The 19,175-nt window shown below is 37.0% G+C and overlaps 1 protein-coding gene across 1 annotated transcript in view; it reads left to right on the top strand.

Annotated features, from left to right (window-relative positions):
* The window catches only part of ABCC4 (ATP binding cassette subfamily C member 4), a 143,709-nt gene that overhangs the window by 59,556 nt on the left and 64,978 nt on the right, over positions 1-19,175 (top strand). Inside the window, exon 20 of the mRNA XM_026854788.1 lies at positions 16,919-16,998. Coding sequence (XP_026710589.1) covers positions 16,919-16,998 — 80 coding nt within the window. The remainder of the gene's footprint in view (positions 1-16,918; positions 16,999-19,175) is intronic.

Genomic DNA, 19,175 nt, shown 5'->3' with positions numbered 1-19,175 from the left:
ATATATATATATATATATATATATATATATACACACACACACACACACACACACACACACACACACACACACATACACATATATATTAAATATATATATCCCCCATATGCTTTACCTGATGTTGGCATAATGCTTCTTTCTCTTCTCCCGTCTTTCATTCCCTAGTCTCCTCTTAGAACAACAATCCTTCCTCCCCCCTAGTCTCAACAGCCATCCAAAAGTAAACAATTACTGTTAGCCTTCCAGAATATTTCTGGTATTTCCTGACTAAAAAATGGTAAAATGATTTGAAGAAGAGTTGGTAGTAGTTACCTTTAGTCAGCTAATGTTTCCTTGCTGTTGGAGAGAAAAAAAAATATTTGATGCTCATCTAGGACAAAAGATGTCTGCAGAAACCTCTGCAAATTGAAAGCATCAGAATTGTGAAATACAGGTTTTAGCTTTAAAAGTGTCATTTTTTTGTATTGAACTAACAGTATAGAGGGAACATTCTTTTTTCCCAATATTTTCAACAGAAAACTAGTTATACTAGACTTGCTCTAATATTAAGAAATCTTATCTAGGGAGTGCTTTCAAAATAAAACCAAATTTGAGAGGAAGAAGTGCCTTGAGGTTTTTCTAAAGCTGACAAGTTTTAATATTCCAAATATGTAGTGACAATGATCTTTTTTTTCATAATTAAGCTGCAAGTATGGTTTAATACTGAATTCAAAGCCATTCACTAAATGCTGCTTATACTTAAACCCCCAAAAATCCCCAAGAGAAAAAATAAAAAATCAGTCCTAACATATTTTTTTTAAAAATTGAGATAAGAAAAAATAAACTCTGCTGCACCTCAGTTTAATAACAGTGTTGCTCAGCTACTACCGAAGGCTTAAGGAACAGTGTTTAGAAGTGATTGTTCAGAAATAAGTGTTTCTCAAAGATTATGAGGGCTTATACAGATGATTTTGTTCACCTGCTGAGTGTTTGAGAGTAGAAATGTCCAATCTGACACTTTGCAGAAGTGTGTGTTTGCTTAAAAAAAATGGAAACACTCCTGTGGAAAAACAGGATTTCATTAATTATTTTCCCGTCTTAGCCATGCAATAAAGTAATATTAATGTACTTTTAATAGAGACATTAACATCTTGTGAAATGAAAAATCCCAAGTCTCTGAAATGATCTGAGATGTTTTCAGTTTAAAATATAGTGCTGGGACCACTGCTTAATTTCCTAATGCTTTTGCACCCTGTTTCTGTTGTTTGTACTTCTCATGAGATGCAAGATGTTGACATGCTTATTGACTGCTTTCTATTAATTGTGGAGTAGGCATGGAGGTGTTTTGAACAGGAATCTTACATATTTTTCTATTAAATAGGCAGGAGAACAAGTTAGTTTTATGGTTCTTGGAAAAACAGAAGAATATATTAATTCTTTGACTCCATGAGAAGGAGATGCAAGGATATTATCCCAGCTAGTGACCTCCAGTACTAGAATAGAATAGAATTTGCACACTTGTTTGGATTGTATCTGAATTACTACAGGGTAAATGTAATGGCTTTCATCATGGAAGAAAAAGGCTTAAAAGGCCTTTCACACCCCTTAGATTTGGTGCACAGCAGTGATTTGTATTTGTCTTTCTTTGCCATCTTTGAAGGCATGGTGGTTCTTCATAATGGAGCTTGACCAGCAGGATAGACAAAGTGTGTTGTTGGTGTAAGAGGAAGTGTGATGCGTATAACTCTTGGTCCTTAGACCAGATTTGACTCTTGCTATATGCCTTTCTGCTCTAATGCCAAAGCAGTGCAGAGAGGAAACAGAATAAGTCAGGCAGTTATTTTAATTAGTGAATTCTAGACTATCTTCAAAGGCTCTGATACTTCGATCTAATTCAGTCTTCCGATTTTCTGTTGATTATTCCAAATGCTTCAGACTTACTCAGACAAAAGCCTCTTTCTTCACAATTGTCACATTTCATTGAATCTCAAGTCTTGGTGATAGAGCTTAATTGTCAGCAAAATAAGTCTTGGTTTCTGTAAATTGTTTGATCCTCAATTGGTTTAGAAGTGACAATATACTTTCTTTTACAGGGTTTAGATATTGTTTCCATGTGGCATATGGAGCAAAGTTGGACCAACTAAAGAAATTATTTCAATTGTTTTCTGTCAGGAAAGCTTAGACAAAGAGCTTAGTCTCAGATCCTTTAAAGTTCAAGCATCTGCCACTAGGGGCAAAAATAATTTTCCTGTAGGCATTCATTTTTTAATGTGGATTTACTGTGCTGCTTCACTTGGTTGATAATCTAATTTAAACCTCAGAGATGAGTCATACCTCCTCAATGGGATTCACAGCTAGTTTAAATTCTCTGATGTCAGAACCTTTCAGTTCTTTTAGGATCTCTTTTCTGAACTTAGTGGCCCCTTGGATGTTTGAATGTACTGAGGAGGAAAGAATATGGCCCATACAAGCTGTAACCCTTTAGTGATACTGTTTTACAGCATAGCTCAGGTTTTGTTTTCAATATTTATTTGCGTTTCTGGTTTAGGTAATTTGTGGTGTCTTGACTTAATTTAGGTCCTAGTCATGCCAAGTGGTTGTGGACAGACATTTGCAGGTGTGAAAGTGGTACCCCTTCTGGAAGGTGGAGTAGACAGCACCACATGGATTGTGTGCTGTACTAGAGACTTCTGTTTCATAGGACCAGCATTTTCTATACCAACTATGATATGACAGTTTTCCAGAAAAACACTGGATTTTGAAAGGGTATAAAACCTTGATGTCAAGAGACATTTCAGTCTCATTTTTTCGGAAAAACAAAAAATAAAACCCCAATTGTTCAGAAGGTCCTAAAAGGTTTTAGAGTGATCCAAACGCTTAAACTTTTTCATAACCTCTTTCCTGAAAGCATGACCACTGTATAGTTGACCACTAAGAACTTTAGGAATTGAATGTTTGTATTTGGAATGTGAATTGCTATTTAAGGACTTCCTCTCCGGAGTCAGTCAGGGACAAAATAGACATTCAGAAAGTTAAGAGGCATTGTAAATACCATTCAGCTGTGATGAAAAGTTTATTGGATGCTTTTCATATGCATTCTGAATTTAAGCTACATTTTGAAAACCATCAGAGCCAACATTTGTTCTCTAAATACTATAATTAAATATCTGCAATGCTAAGTTGTTACTAATTAATACTCTGTAATATTAATAGTGGTTAAGTTATTGACACAATTTTGCATTCTGTGGTTTTTTGTTTGAATTTATACTTTTGTTTCGTATGTTTTAATGATGTATCCACAAATTGATCCAGAAACAGGTTCTGTGCTCATGCTGTTCTGTGAGGAAGGAAGGAAAAACACAAGCTACTTTTATGTAATTTAATTTTGTTATTATATGTGTATTTCTCTATTTTAATCCTGCCTTTTGTTTAATGCCTCTTTAAATGCAGAATAACAGCAGAACTGTTTTTTTAAAACAGCTTTTCCCAAAACATCTGGGATCAGATTATGATCAGTAATTATTTTTTAAAATTGTAGTGTTTATTCCACAATATAACTTGTGCTTTAGGTCCATGAGGATGTTAGTGTTCTGTATATTGGATATGGATACCTGAAAGGAAGGTACTTTTGTCATAGTCTTTGCATTGCTGCTCTGGTTTGTCCAATTCCTTACAGTCCTGAAACTTCTTTCATTCTAGTATGTCTGATGTAGTTTCAGCAGAGAAGCTGCTGTCTTGAAAAAAAAACCCCAAAACAACAAAAACCGTTGTGATGAAAATGCATGTCATAGAAATTAAATGAATGCATAAATAAGTGAACTGTTAAGACCCAAAGGCAGACATATTTATTTTGAAGGAAAAAGGAAAACTTTTATTGAGAATTCCTCTACCTGAAGTTTTAATTGGTGTTGTGAAATCTTGAGACCCCATGTGAATGAAATTAAGCAAACTAATTAGAGTGTACTCTAAAGACTAACTTGAAACACAACTGACTGTTGCCCCTGCAGTTCTGTAGTTAGCAAAGTGAAATACGCTCCTGTAAGAGCAGTTTAAACCAAGAAGTAAGTAAAATCCTCTGAATTCTCCTCTAAAGGCATCTTTCTCAATAGATAGTGGGTTTTACCTCATCTGTCTAAGTATAACCTTGTGAATAGTCTGTGTGTATCAGAAGCTTATGGCTATGCAGTATGCCCTGGATGCATTTTGCCATCTATCTTCTGATGACAGTGGCCTTTTGGCTTCCACTATTTTAATTGGGGAACTATTGCAGAACCTGATGTCTCACTTGCTGTAAGGCTTTCCCATGTTTTTCAGTGTAAAACACCCCTCCTGTTGCCTTTACAGCTCGTGTAGTTATTGTAGTTCCCCTATCTGGCTCTTTTTGTCACTCTGCATTTCCAAAACATTAATTCAGGCACTCTTCTAGTTTAAGTGTTGCAGCCACCTTCTGTTCACCTTCTGTTCTCACTTGCTTTGTCCCAAACTCTTCCACGCTTCCTAGCCTATGCTTTACCACATTAAGCTTCATGCCGTGGTTGTGTGGGATGACATTCTCTTTTTCAAGTGTACTTATTTGCATCCAGAACTTGTGCCATTCCATGGTGAAGGGGAATGGAAGAAGCAGTGTTGAAGGAAGAGGGATGAGAGGAAATGGGGAGCGGATATGCAGTGAATGAAGCAGGGGGTGAAGTATAGGGCACGTGCAAGCAGCCAGTCTGCACAGGGCAAAAATTCAAGTCAATATGTACTAAGCTCTCTCAATATCCAAACATCCCAAGTTCGGCAACTTCTGTGACTGTTACTGCCAGCTAGTCTTTTGACAGTTCTGTCTTGCAGCTCTTCCCCAGGGCCAGATGGAGAGAAGGCTTTTTCTTGATCTTATGGCCCCGGTGTACTTTGAGGAGTCTATCAGGAGGTGTAGAAAGGAGCGTGGTTTCATTTGGGCATTCCTGGTAGCTGGAGCTGTTGGCACATTCATGGGTTTTTTCCTCCCTCCATCATCATTTTGTCTGCTTATCTTTCATGCTTACATTGTTGTAACTTCCTGCTCTCTGTGCAGTAAAGTTCATCCACAAGCTGGCTGCTCTTCATCTTAAAATCATCTACACCGGTATCATTGTAACCGCAGTGTAACTATACACTGACAGTAGTTAAACATATGGGTGGAGAAGCTCATTAATTCCCTGACCCCTTTGTTTTCCCTTACTTTAAAAAAAAAAAAAAAAAAAAAAAAAAAAAAAAAAAAGGCACGCATCTTGTCCTGCAACTTTTTATTCCAACTTACTGTTCCATCTTCCCTTTGCTTGTTGTTCCTTTTATAGTCAATTGTGTTTGTTTCTCTTAACTGACACAACAAACTCTTCAGGGCAGAGCATGTTGCTGACTACGTGATGGTCCACTGTGCATCCTAGTGAGCTTCTGCCTCCCACTTCAGATATATTAATCCACTTTTGGGTGTTTCTGTCATGCAAATAACAAATGGCAGTGTTCTCTCAGGAGTCCCTTGTTACAGGCAGCACTCTTCTATTTTTGCCTGTTTATTTATTTAGGAGTTCATAGTGCTGGACAGCTGTAAATCAGAGCTTCACAGTGAAGTCTGTCTTTGAATGGAAGAAAGACAAAATAGATTATAAATTGTATTCACTTTTGCTTGAATGACTGCTCAATGAAGCTATTTTTTTTCTCTGATGTGTGTGAATTTTTTCTCTGTTTATAGAAAAGTGAAGAAATGTTGCTGTTAACATATTTATGTTTATAATTCTGAGTTTCTTATTTAAAAGCCATGAAAAATAGAAAATTATAGGACTATGTTGAATTTTTTTTTAATTGATATATATGTAAGCATATTTTTAAAAATAATTTAACTTCTAGCATTCAGCTGTCAAAAAATCGGGGGATTAATTTAAGGTATGTTTCTACATGAGCATTAAAAGTTCTCTGGTTTTGATTTATACACTAATAAAGGTTTAGTATGGTCAGCAGCTACTTATTCCTCACTTGCAACTACTTACTCCTGGTATGTTTTTATTTTTTGTTTTTGAGGTGAAGCTTTCTAATAGTTGCCCAGTAGAGGGGGTCCAGTAAAGTCATATGCAGTACAATGTAACTTTTCACAATGCTTAGCATTTAATAATTATTAGAATTTCTTTATTTTAATATGATTATAACTTAACAGTAGAGAAGAGGTCATATCTTGTTGTATTTTTTCTCATTTGAATGTATATTATATCCCACATTTCCATTTTAGTGTTGTTAATTATAGCTTAGACTGTGAAGAAGTTTATATTCTAGAGATATTTTTTTCCCCAGAAGCTGATGACCCGAAGAAATGCATTGTCAGACTATATCTAGATTCCTTTGGACAGCACTCCTTTCTAGAAGAAGATGCTTGGGATGTGGTTGCCTTCAGCTTTTCTGAGACAAAAGATGTTGGTTGTTTCTCAGGCAAGATTTACAAGTGGAATTTGGTGCCAATCACAAAACCAAAGAGGAGGTGAAGTCATCCCTCCTTATACCCTACAGCCCGCTGCACAGGAAAGGATCCACTACATGCCTTAAATTAGGCCAAACAAAAAACAAAACAAAACAAAACAAAACAACAAAAAAAAAAGAATTTGAATCCATCTATAGTCCCTCCCATGCAGATTGCTGTAGCCTTCAGGCACGCACTCATTTGCCTTCTTCCGGTGCCATGCTTATTTACTGATTCATCCAAAGGGCGAGCAGCTTCAAGAGAAGAGTCTGAAGGAGGCCTACCGCAGAATTGCCTCTAGTAGAGCAATTAACATGCTTGCTGGAGAAGTGGGCAACCCCACATTCAGTGCATGCTCAGTGACTGGTAAAAACAACACATTTTCTTGCATCTCTGCTGAACCTTCACCTCTCATATATGTGTCCTGACCCCTGGGCTTGGCTGTATTTTTGTAAACAGGACAACAGGTTTCCCAGTATCTTCTTCCTTTGTGGTTTTGTGAGTGATACCTAAGTTGGGAATCTAGTTGTTTCCAAATTTTCTGTGGCTTTTCTCTAACATATGGTTTAAAATGTCCTAAATTGAAGAAAAAATTTTAATTTCATAGGGTGTGTGTCTTTGTTAAAACACATCAAATTTTTCAAGCAAACGTTTTGATTATTTGCACAGCAAACTAGGAGAGACATACTTCTAATTTTCTGATAGTTATACCAGAAAATCTCTTGAGTTCAGTAGTAATGATATTTCATGTGAAACAGGAAATAAACCCACTGAAAATTATCCAGTGTCATCCATCGCGAATTCTGGATGGCCAAACCCATGTTGTTGCAGTGGCTTTTCTATAGTATGAGTAGTTAAAAAGGAAAAGGTATTTCAGGAATCATTATGTGGGTACATAATGAATGAACTTTAGAGAGACTCTCACCTTGCAAAACCATTGACATTTTTGTGAAGAGGAGAGAAAGAAAAAAGAAACTGAAGCTAAAGAAAAATGAATGATCAAACCAAAGGAACCTGCCAAGCAGAAGACAAGGGTTTATAAAGTCAGATGAAGACATGAAATGCCTCTGCTGTTCGAGCTGCCTGAAGGCTTTATTCTCAAAATAGGTGGGCCAGGTAGAAGCCAGAAGTCTTGGCATGGTTTTCACAGCAACAGTCCATGTAGAATTCCCTTCTGTGGTTTCAAAAAAGGAAGAAAGTGTGAATGGGCTACCTCAGAATCATTATCTTTTGTGTATGGGAGGGGATCTGAATATATATGATTGGTAGCATTAGAATAATATTTGTCTTCTGAACAATAGCTGTATCAGCCAGATAGCAGTCTCAGCTGAAGATTTCAGGACAAAAAAGCTTTGTATTCATTAATATCCTACTTGGTTATTGTCATCTTTGAGTGGAGTGATGACCGAGCCCTTCTAACTTCAATACCTTAAAAAAAAAAAAAAAAAAGAAGCAAATTAAGTTTCTTATTCAGTGAATTATCTTTAGGAGATGGAATGGTAGAGAATCAACAAGTATGAGCGGATTTGCAAGAGCTATGTGAGATATTTATGACATACAGGATTTAAAGCCTATTCTGAATCTAGTTTTGATAGTACAAATAGCAGAGGAAAACTCCGTTTTGTTGCTGGAAGAACCTTACCAGAAAGGTGACATGTATTTCCATTTTTGTTTTAATCCTTGTATTGATGTTTATTTATATATAACCCCCAAATCTGAAAGTAACTCTAAAAGTTGTTTTTTCTTCTCATGTAAAAATTCCAGCAACAGAATGCTCTTCAGATGTTTCAGTCCATCCTGACTTACAGCATTCAGTTTGATTCATTGTAAGCCCCCGCCCCTCCAGCAAAACAATATTTGGGACATATTTTCAATCCAGGTTGGATTTATAGCAGAAAGAAGAACTAGATTACACAAATGTTCTTTCATAGAAGTGGATGTGTTTGTGTTTATATAGTTTAGCAAAAAAATTAATAATCTTGCTAGTAAAAAGCCTATATAGGACTATATTTCATATATATATATTATACCAGGTTTCTATTCTAGAAATGCTTTGTGTTGTGGTGAGAAGTTAAATTACGTAACTTTACATGTGGACTAGAAAAAGAAGGTGTAAATGAAAATTTGTAGGTAGTGTACAATTTGACATCTTTTTAAAGGCCAGTTGATAAGAAGTTGCAAGTGGTTACCATTTTAATTATTTTTTTTTCCTCCCTTCAGGAAGAGGAGGGAGGCCAGTGTCACCTCTTCCAGTACCCCTTCCTCTGTCTACTGTTGTTGTTGTTCAGTTGGACTGCGTGCCTTTAAAATATCTTGTTGCTTATGTTGTAGTATACAGCAGAAATTAAGTTGTGCTGTATTTTGCCAGTACATTAGTGTTGGTGGCTTGGGTTTAGTTTTCTATGTCTTTTAGTATGTTTAAATGTAGATTTTATTAATTAAACTCAGGATAATTTACATAGCTGCAGTGAATAAAAATGAGCTTAAAAAGATGCAGAACGGTTATACAGAGCTTAATTTTTGGAATTGTTAGAACTTTGTTCTAGCAATCTTCATCACAGAATTATATATGAAAGGTTTGCTATTACTCCAGGGGTTGGGGGGGAGAGGGTGGACAGGTGTTACTCTAATTATGTAGCAGATATGTAGCTTTGTATGCAGGTTATGGAATAAAACTTGTTTATACACAGACAGAAGTTTGCTCTTTTGAATGATTCCGATACTTTCTTTCACAATAAATTACAAAAGAAAAAATCTGTAAATGTTAGTTATTGGGATAGAGGGTATCATTGCAGGGATCAAAAATTTGAAAGTTGCTAATGAATGCATTATCCCAGACCTATCATGCTTTTTTCAAAGAGACCATTTCATTAGCATGTATAATACAGCATCAGAGTTAAATTCTGTTTTGCAGATTTTGTTACAGCTGAAATTGTAGTCAACTTGGTTAATTGTTAATGATATATAATATGAAAGGCAGTTACAAGTTAGGAGCAATATATTCATACTAGGTAATGTGGACATCTCCATCAGCAGTAAAAATAGAAATTCATTTCCAAAGCAGCTTGTTTGCCGTTCTTATCTTTGTCATAGTTATCCTTCTTTCTCTAAATTCTACACTTAAAAACATGATCAAACACAGTGTTCACGTTTTCTTCTCGTTTCCTAACTGTTTTCCTGTTTGACAGCATTTGTGTAAAAAGTCCTTTTCAAGTAGTAAATTAATTTGGATAGAAGGCATCCCACCTGAATTCATTACATGCTGGCAGTTTAGATAAATGGGTATTATGATCTCAGCATATTTTGGCCCAGCACCACTGTGCCCATTTGCAAATGTCTAAGAAAGTGATAATATTCCTGTCAGTTTCAGGCTGCTAAAGAAAAAAAATGGGGTAGAATTTCTTATTTATATTTATAGGATGCCTGTGGGGAAGACAGTAATGCTGTATATGGCAGTTTGTGTGGACATGTGGTGCTAAACATATATTAAAAAAAGATAACAGACCTATTGACGTTTCTTTGTAGAAATATGGAAGAAAAGCCAGAGTAGATCAGTAATTGACAGCTAAGCAGGAGATTTCTTTCTGAAGAAATATTTCACAAACTTAAAATTCCTTTCAAAGTCGGTAATCCATCTTTAATTATTTTGTTGATTTCATAGTTGTATTTTACAAGGTTGATGTAATGTCTGCTTCCTGCCAACATTTGATATGGACAATCCACTTTGTCACTGCTTTGATGAAAAGGAAGGCTGTTTGTAGTTGCCGTACTTTTTTTTTTTTTTTTTTTTTTTTTTTTTTTGGTGTATGTGTGTGAACTGAGCACGGGTGAAGACTTATCAGTCATGAATGCCATAGCTTAACAGCAAGATACGTGGGGAGCTGTCAATTTATACCACTGACAGAATGGGAAACATGTTCAGTGTGGTTAAATTGATGGGCGTTTAAATGTACACAGTTCTGTGCAGCTATTTCTTTTATTCCTACCTTTGAGTATGCTTTTATTACCACATACACACTTCTGAGCATTATTTTACTACCATGCGTACGTTTGAAATTACTTTGGTTTTATAAGCTGTAGTTCAGCCTCTTAAAGCACATGATTTCTCTCTTTAGGCTTAGTTCACACCTCTACACATCCACAAGCCGAGACGTGGTCTGTTGTAGCGCATCTCCCTGGGGCCGAGCGCGGTGACGACAGCCTGCCGCGGCGGCCACCCTCGCACTGCCTTCTTCATGCAGTGGTGCCGGCAGGGCGCGATGAGCAGGGGCCTCCTCCTCCTCGGCGAGTCACGGAGGTGGCGGTGAGGCATGCGCTTTCGACTGTCTGACATGGGTCACTCTGAATTACAGTTGTCTTAGACCAGAAGAGCATCTCTCTGGCGTGACTGCCTCCAAGTAAAGTGCAATCCCAGTCCGGGGTGTTTACATTTAGTTACCTGTGTATAATGAAGTATCTTCTTGAATCTATTCCTAGCGGTACAAGTTGCTTTCAGACAGGTTTCTGCGCGTTCGCAGCAAGGAGTGGGAGATAATAGTGTTTAATTTGTTACTTTTTCTTTGTGGAGGCTGGGCAGTGGGGGAGTGTTCCTGGCTTCACTGTTGTGGAGTAGATAAAAAGATTCTGAGTATTTTTTACCTCTGGTAAATGCAGTGTACTTGTATGTGAAAACTGGTATTTAGGCCAGTTGCCATGAAGGAGGTTAGGTTACTAAGCAAAGCAGTATTTATTAATAACATTTGCGTATTGAACTAAAGTGTGATGCAATTAAAATTCCCTGGATTGAGGATCAGCCTGATCTCAGGGGAAAAAAATTCCAAGAGTGTGCACCTGTGCACACACACAGATACACACACAAGTGGCAAAAGCTTTCTATCCCTAGAAGCACCTTCTCTTAAAATCTTTCTTTTCCAAAGAGGCTAGTCAGTGGACTAGAGAAGTAGCAACAAAGTATTTCTGCAATGTGTAATGAAGCAAGTGGGTACAAAGGCTTTGTAGACTCTCTGCGAGATATATAAAATCAATCTGCCCACTCAGTTCTGTTATAGAGAAGTATTTCAGTGAATGCGCTGGCCAACAAAGTATATTAGAAAGGCCAATACATTTAGAAATAATGTACTGCTGCTTTTAGGGTCCTTGATGTATTTGGAATTTAGGTTGCACAATGTTACTGGTGGCATTTGACTGTTCCAGTGGAGGATCCTAGTTTCTGGTTTAAAAAAAAAATAATCCTTTTTTTTTTTTTTTTTCTGGTGTTTACATCCTAAGTGTTGACTCAGTTTGCATTATATTTCTTTCATGGTGAAGTATGTATAAACATTTTAAATAGGTGTGGCACACTATCAAGTGTTTTCATTATTTGGATGATAGGTTTGAACATCTATTCCAAATTATCAGTAGGCACCTGCAGAAGTAAAGTGGGTATGTAGCACCTGAACACATTCTGATTCATACAGTTAAAGCAGTTTACAGAGCGAGACAGAAAAGAATATCACAAACTGAGGTTTGATGTCTTTTTCATGGAGAACAAAAGAGGTTTGATTCTTTCACTTCAAGTTTAGCCTAACTATTGTGTAGTGGAGGAGGTTTAATGAATCATTGTTTAACTTTGATACTGCCAAGTATTTGACCATTAAATAGTTTGAAATGTGTACATAGCACTTTGGTGACAGACTCTTATTTAACTGTGATTAATTGGCATTAAATAGTTATTTAATTACTTCGGAAGAAATCTAAAAACAGTGCATGTTCTGATTAAGTTATTTGATGTAAAAACAAACATAGGACTGCTGAAGAGAGCACGTTCCCTTTTGCAGCTTGCTACTGACACTGCACACCACGTGGGAGCCTGAGAATGATTAAAACAGCAGATACTATTCACAAATTTGGATGCTGTTGTAACGCTGGCATATGTAGTTCTTGATTTCTTAAAAGACTGTTTTGTTAGTGGTTTCATGAAATTTCCTTTGCCTTACAAATTACAGATTTAGTGTTTTCTTTTTGCTTTTGAAGCCCAGACCAAAACTTGCTGGGTAAGTAAAGGGTACAGGTATTAGTGAACTTGAAAATTTTTGTAAACGGAAAATACTAGACTAGATCTAAGAATTATTGTCTCATGGCATCTATCTGTATCACAGAAATGCTCACTTAAGAAATTCGGGGGTTTTGGAAGTATGAAGTATTGTGGGAAGGTGATGTAGATAGTCTAAGTTTGGGAGAGAAGGATATTAGACATCTTGGAGAGAAAAATAATAAGTTTTTGGGAGGGTGCATTGTGTAGGTGCTGCCCTTCTTGAATAGTGGGTGCAACAGTTTCTTTAATCTGCAGAACCATCCCCAGAAGTTAGGTTTGGATATGCTAGTAGAAACAGTAGTTATAACTGTAAGCATTCTGAGTCCTGACTCAAAATGGCTGCTTTAACGTTCATATCTGGAATGTTTTCTCTTGCATGGTTAATAATGCATAAGCAAGCCACTGATTTACTGTGCTTCCAGTAAGTGGAAACAGTTGTTTCTTCATACCTTGCGAAATAGACCTCATTTACTTGTAGACATCCTTACAAATGTAGCAATCACTCTGGATGCAATATCATGATGGCTATGGGGCATTTTGCAGATATTTCCAAAGCACAGCACTACTGCTTGGAGGTGCATTGCTGTCTCTGGTATATGGTGAGGGAACTTGCTTTAGTGGAGGACTGTAGTCTGCTTCTGCACAGGAGATGCTGAATAAAATACCCGTTCAGTTATATCTGTATGAACAGGGTCTGAAATACATCTCCAGGCCTCTGTTTTCTCTGATATAATCACTGGGGTAATATCATTGAAAACCAGGAACAGCAAAAATAGGGCTAAGGCTTGTGGCTTTGTCACTTGCTTTTAGCAGTAGAAAAGCATTAATGGTCACTGGATTAACATTACAAGAGGGAGATGTGGACCCCTTATCAAGAAGTGAGGTATTTTCCTAGGCTTAATGACTTCAGGTGTCATTTACCAGAATTACTATGTGTAAAAACTAAATAGGCCATTAATGACTTTTTTCAGTAACTTGAAAATTCAAAAAAATTTAAATTCTGTTACCAGAGATTCACCTGAATGCTATTTTGGCAAATGGCTGATTCACATCACCACTTTTAAATTGTTTTAATTGTATCAGGTAGACTGTAAAAGGTTCCAGTTTTCAAAGTTTGTCTTTTTGATATACCATTTCTTTTGCTCACTCATATTTTAGTTCATGTCATTTTACAGAATTACTGTATTTACATTTTAAAGAAGATTAGGCAGATTAAAAGATGTATTCATGTTTTATTGATAATGTCAGATTAATTTCCACTTTCGTAGTGGCAGCTCACAGCTCTGTCAAAACACAGTCTGTAGAAACACCATTATACTTAACAATTTCATAAGGCAATTGCCAAAAGTACATTTTTGGCAATTAATTAGCAGCGTGATTACCAATGGGAACTGGAGCAGTTGGTAGTTACTGGGTATACAAAACAAACAAGTAAGACTAGAGCACTACCAAGGCCAGCTCAAGTGGGATAAGTTTTCCTTCATGACCATGTTCCTCAAAGAACTTCACTGGAAGAGGTGTTACTGTTGCTCTTGGTATGCAGGATAAAGGCAGGTATGCTGCAGCTCTCATTTAATATTTGTGCCAGCTTTTTATTCCTGATAGCTCTGGGACAGATACGTATCATATTTTCAGCCTAAAGCTTTCGTTGTTGCAACACAAACTTTCTCAAGGAATGGTTGGAGGTTGTCACAGCCTCCTGTTGATCTTTTCTCCCTGGTATCCCATGATAAGACTTGTGGAAATGGTTCAAAGTTGCAGCAGGGGAGGTTTAGACTGGACATTAGGAAGCATTTATTTACTGAGAAGAGTGGTCGAACACTGGAATAGGCTTCCTAGAGAGGCGGTCGATGCCCCAAGCCTGTCAGTGTTAGAGGCATTTGGACAATGCCCTTAACAACGTGCTTTAACTATTGGTGAGCCCTGAATTGGTCAGGCAGTTGGACTAGATGATTGCTGTAGGTCCCTTCCAACTCAAATTATTCTATTCCTATTCTATTCTATCCAAAACCCAGACTCAAAATCTGAAAAATTCCTCCTTGAGCAACTTTTAATGGGTGAGTCTTCAATAGAAATCTCAAGGAAGGGAGATGAAAGCTGAACTCCAAGATACTGCTGGAACTGAAATGACCCGAGAGTTAAATTCCTTTCGACAGCAGGCATTTTGTAATGGCTTCTCTCTTGTAGCCCTTAAGGCCTTGTCCATACTGTACAAAGTGAGAGTAAGCACAGTGCATGAACAAGTTCAGATCTGTTTTTCTGCTTGTGGGGTGAGGGAGATCGTGAAGGCGTTGCTTGATTCCTGGAGGTGTTGTCGTTGACCTGACCTGCACTATGGCCATGGATAGTAGCCAGCCTGAGTGACCTTGCTGCCTCCTGGTAGTGTCACGTGGGATGGCATTTACGCAATAGCTTCTTATATCAGTCTGAAACCACTACAAATAAAACTTATTTGAGGTTAAGAGGCAAAGGGCAGTTCTGAGGCTGAATTAAGGTGAGATTTCCTTGCTATGGGAATAATCTTTTGCCCTTGTGTACTGCTTGTAATTGGTGGGTCTCACAGTGTTTCATGGAGGGACTGAGCACTGTCACTTCTCCTTGTTCTGCTCTTCACTCTGTAAAATAAAGTTAAGTCGCTCAGGAGGCAAGTTGCAGAGCTGTGAAGAGATTGCTGATATCCTGAGCCCAATCCATTATGCTGCCTTGTTTCCCCTCATCTGCCGCTTCTAGACAGGCCACTAAGGAAAGCCCTGTCAGAAGGAAGCATTTAACCACTTTAAGTGATTTTTCTTTTGGCCAGTGAAATAACATGGAATGTGATATTTAGGGATAATACGAAGTCTTAGCTACAGCATGCATGCAGTATGTGATAGATCACTCTTTCATGGCCAGTTTCCATGTAAGAAAATGACAGGAAAAGGAACTTTAAAAGTTGCCTTGAAGTTCCTCCTGATGTGTATCTACCCCAACATGAAATAAGTGAAAAGGAACGCTCCCAGCTGCCATTCTCAGTAGACACAGATGAAAGAGATTTTGCTGAGTCTTGTGCTGCTATATACCATTCCTCTCTTTGTGCAAAGCCAAAAAATAGGATGAATTCTACTGTTGATCTGCCTTAAAGTAACTGGTAGTAAAGTACTGCAGAATAAGCTGTTTGCCACCAGTATCTCTATTTGCAATCATGTTCCAGGCTTGAGGAGAGGATGTTTTGCATGTGGATGTGGAACAGAAATTCCCTTGAAAAAAAAAATTGGTGTTATGCAATGAAATTCGTAATTCTGAGACGGCTGTGAACAGAAAACTAGAATGATGGTTGCTACAGAAGTTACTTCAGAAGCTCTTATCTCTGAATTACGTCTCCAATGCACTCCATGGAAACTTTAAACTTAACTACTTTCAGTTTAATGAGCTCCTTTGAAAACGAAAAAAAACCCCATAGTCTTTTGTTGCCAGTGCAGTGAATGTGTTTGTACCAGTTAGAAGTAATAAGTGAATCAAGATATATGTAGATAAAAAAGCAATGTGAATGCATGTACAGGCATTACACACCTTAGAAAAGGACACATTTCTATCCTTAGCTTAGTTTCTTTCCTGGTGAGTAGAGATATTGATTAACAGAGAGAGATACTAATCCACTTATGGGTGGCAGTGTTGTGACTTTAATTATTAAAGAACTCCTGCTATAACTGATTTTTTCACTCAAGTAGAACTTGGGAAAATAGAGAAGTGTAAATGCTTCACTGACCGCAGATTAAAAATTGTTTTATTAGCTTTAATAAAGATCAGTATTGTCAAGGTTTTGAATAAGTATAAATGTAAGGCTGCATGAACGTGAATCTTTCTCAGATTTTATTTCAGAAATGCCTGCACTTTGAATCCATGTATAATAGTGGAGGAGTGGGAACATAAATACTAAAAAGGATCGGTTAGATCAGCTATGATCTATCTGGGACATGAATGCACTAGTGAGTTTCAGTCAAGGATAGGAGCAGATTCTGGTTGATGTTACTTGATGAAACTTGCATTAAGTTGTCTGAACTGTAAACCTTTACCTACACATGTTGAGCATCTCAAGCATGTTTGTTTCACCTGTTAAATTCTATTGAACTATTATCTTCAAAGCCCCTTTTAATTTTTTTCCTAGCAGTTTAGGTAAAGGTTTTATATATGGGTGAAAAGCATCTATAAAAAAGTATTCTTCTTCAAAATATATTGCAGTGGTTGTAAAAGATTTCCTTCATGGTGATTTCAAAAACTGGTTTTTTTTATCTTTAGATTCCAGCTGTTTCCTTTTAACTGTTACTAAAATGGTAAAACATGGTGTGTTTAAGATATTTGGATCTTTTCAGGAATTATATTTACTTTCTTTTTCTTCTCTAACCCTTTTTCTGTAGGAAGAATCTTAAATCGTTTCTCCAAAGATATTGGCCACCTGGATGACTTGCTTCCATTGACCTTTTTGGACTTTGTGCAGGTAATACGGTTGCTATTGTCAAGACTTCTGCACTGCATTCTGAATTTAGATTCCTGTACGCTTTGGTGAAGATCAGCTATTTGTCACAGATACAGCTGAGTTGAATGAAACTACTTGTTTGTGTAAGAAAGGTGCGGTTGAAATTTAATGTGTCAGTAAAAAGCTAACATGAGTAATAACTGGCAGGTAGGAGTGGTTATACACAGCTTGCTATTATGTCAAGATTTCAGTTCATAGTAGCTACATGCTTGGTAAATTGCTCCTGATTTGCCTTTAAGCAATCTGGCAAGCTTATTGCTGTTACAAGAAATATGTCCATAGTAAAGAAACAATCAACTCACATGAAAAGATAGCAGAGATTAACCTAATTATGTGTCTACTTCCACAAAGAATCAAATGCTTACCACACCATTTTGGATTAAAATAGGTGTGGCTATTTACAAAGAAAAGATTAGTAGTAATAGGGTGAATATAATAACCTTAATAGGAACAAGTGAAATAAGTTGCTGCAGACAAGAAAGATGGACAAAGCACTGAGATTTTGATTATGATGAGAGGATAAAGGATTATATATGACATCAAGGTAATTCTTCTGTTGCAGTTACTATTAATCCCCCTTGTAAAAAATTGCAGAAGGATAAAGCTGCAAGAAATTGATTGTACTGTATGAAAATAACATGAATCACAGAATACACAGAATCATGAAGACTGGAGAAAGAAAAGGCGTAGTGTATCATCTGGATCCTCCACTTAGTGGATCGGACCTGTCATGCTCGAGTCAGAAATGTTTCTTAAGTTACTATTGCTAACTCTGCTTCATCTCTTAGCGATAACTTACTCAGGATCTAAACCTTGTCTTGACTTTAAAAATAAACCAAAGACATTTTGGGTTGAGCAGTTTAATCATGTTGTTTATGCTGGACTCTTGAAAATAGGAAGAAAAAAAAATATTCCAAGGAGTTAGTACACTTTTTAAGATAGTCTTTTTCTTAGTTTTGTGAAGTTGTATATACCCCATAAAGGTATATGGGTTTTTTTTCAAAGCATTACAGTGTCACATGTCGTTTTGGGGAAAAAAGGAAGGTGCTGTATTTTACCTACAAATTAAAGCAGTTGGAGTTTTTTGTGAGTTATAGAGTTGCTTATAGTGAATATTAAGATTTTGAATTCATGGGCTTTTAAGGCCCTGACAAATTCTTTCCTGAAAGTGCAATATAAACATACTTCTATAATATACTACTCATTTTCTACTGTTTATACAGATTCAAAATTTTCTTCTGTCTCATTAACTGGGGCAATACATGTGTGCCTTTTTTTTTTTTTTTTCCCTGGAAGTTCAGGCTGTCCTGAAATCCTTATCTTCTTCTTTTAGCATAGGATTTACATCCACAAAGTCAAAATCATCTTTTCGGCATAGTGGTTCTTGGCCGTTAGACCAAGCAATGCAGAGTGTTTGTATTTGTCCTCTTTACAGCAGACTGTGCTGTGTATGTTCATTCTATATACTGCTCATGGCCAGAGCATCCTCTGGGTCCAGTGGTCTTCAGATGAAATGATTAACTATTCTCCTTATTCCATGCATTTACAATAATGTGGGAGTTGTGTTGCAGCCCACTTGCGTGTTTTGGTTGGTTTTTTTTTACAGTAAGAAACTGAGTGAGTTTCTTACTAGCATGTTATTTAAAGGCATGTGGGTTTGTCGGAGGATGCAAAATCTGCTAGGAAAATGTTAGAGAAGTCTGTGTAAGCAGAGGGAGCCAAAACTGGTGTGGTCTTGTCCATACTTCCTTTTGGGAGCAGACCCTGAAGCAAACAGTCTTGAGAATTACACTCTCCCTTCTTCTGAGGGAACCAACTGGTTTGTTCCTAAAGAAGACTAAGGAAGAAGGTAACCTGTATGCATGGCACATACAGAAGACCAAATCATCTAGTAGCAAATTGGAAAACCTGGTTATTTGACCATCATGTAGATACTTTGGGTAGTATATGCCTTACCTAAACTTAACTGATCTAGGTTGAAAGAATGAAGTCTGTTGCTCTAGATGCAATTGTTCTTTCAAGCTCCTACTGTAAAGCACATTTTGTAAATGTGCCCCCTCATGGTCATTACTTAGTGATTTTCTTTTACATTGGCTATTGAATAATTTGTCAAATTCTGAAGTTTGTATTCTAAATAA

Source organism: Athene cunicularia, assembly GCF_003259725.1.
Source record: "Athene cunicularia isolate RWA chromosome 1 unlocalized genomic scaffold, athCun1 chr1_part1, whole genome shotgun sequence".
In the NCBI taxonomy this organism is placed as follows: Eukaryota; Metazoa; Chordata; class Aves; order Strigiformes; family Strigidae; genus Athene; species Athene cunicularia.
The sequence above is the reverse complement of the archived record's forward strand: the minus strand, read 5'-3'. Positions and strand labels throughout refer to the sequence as shown.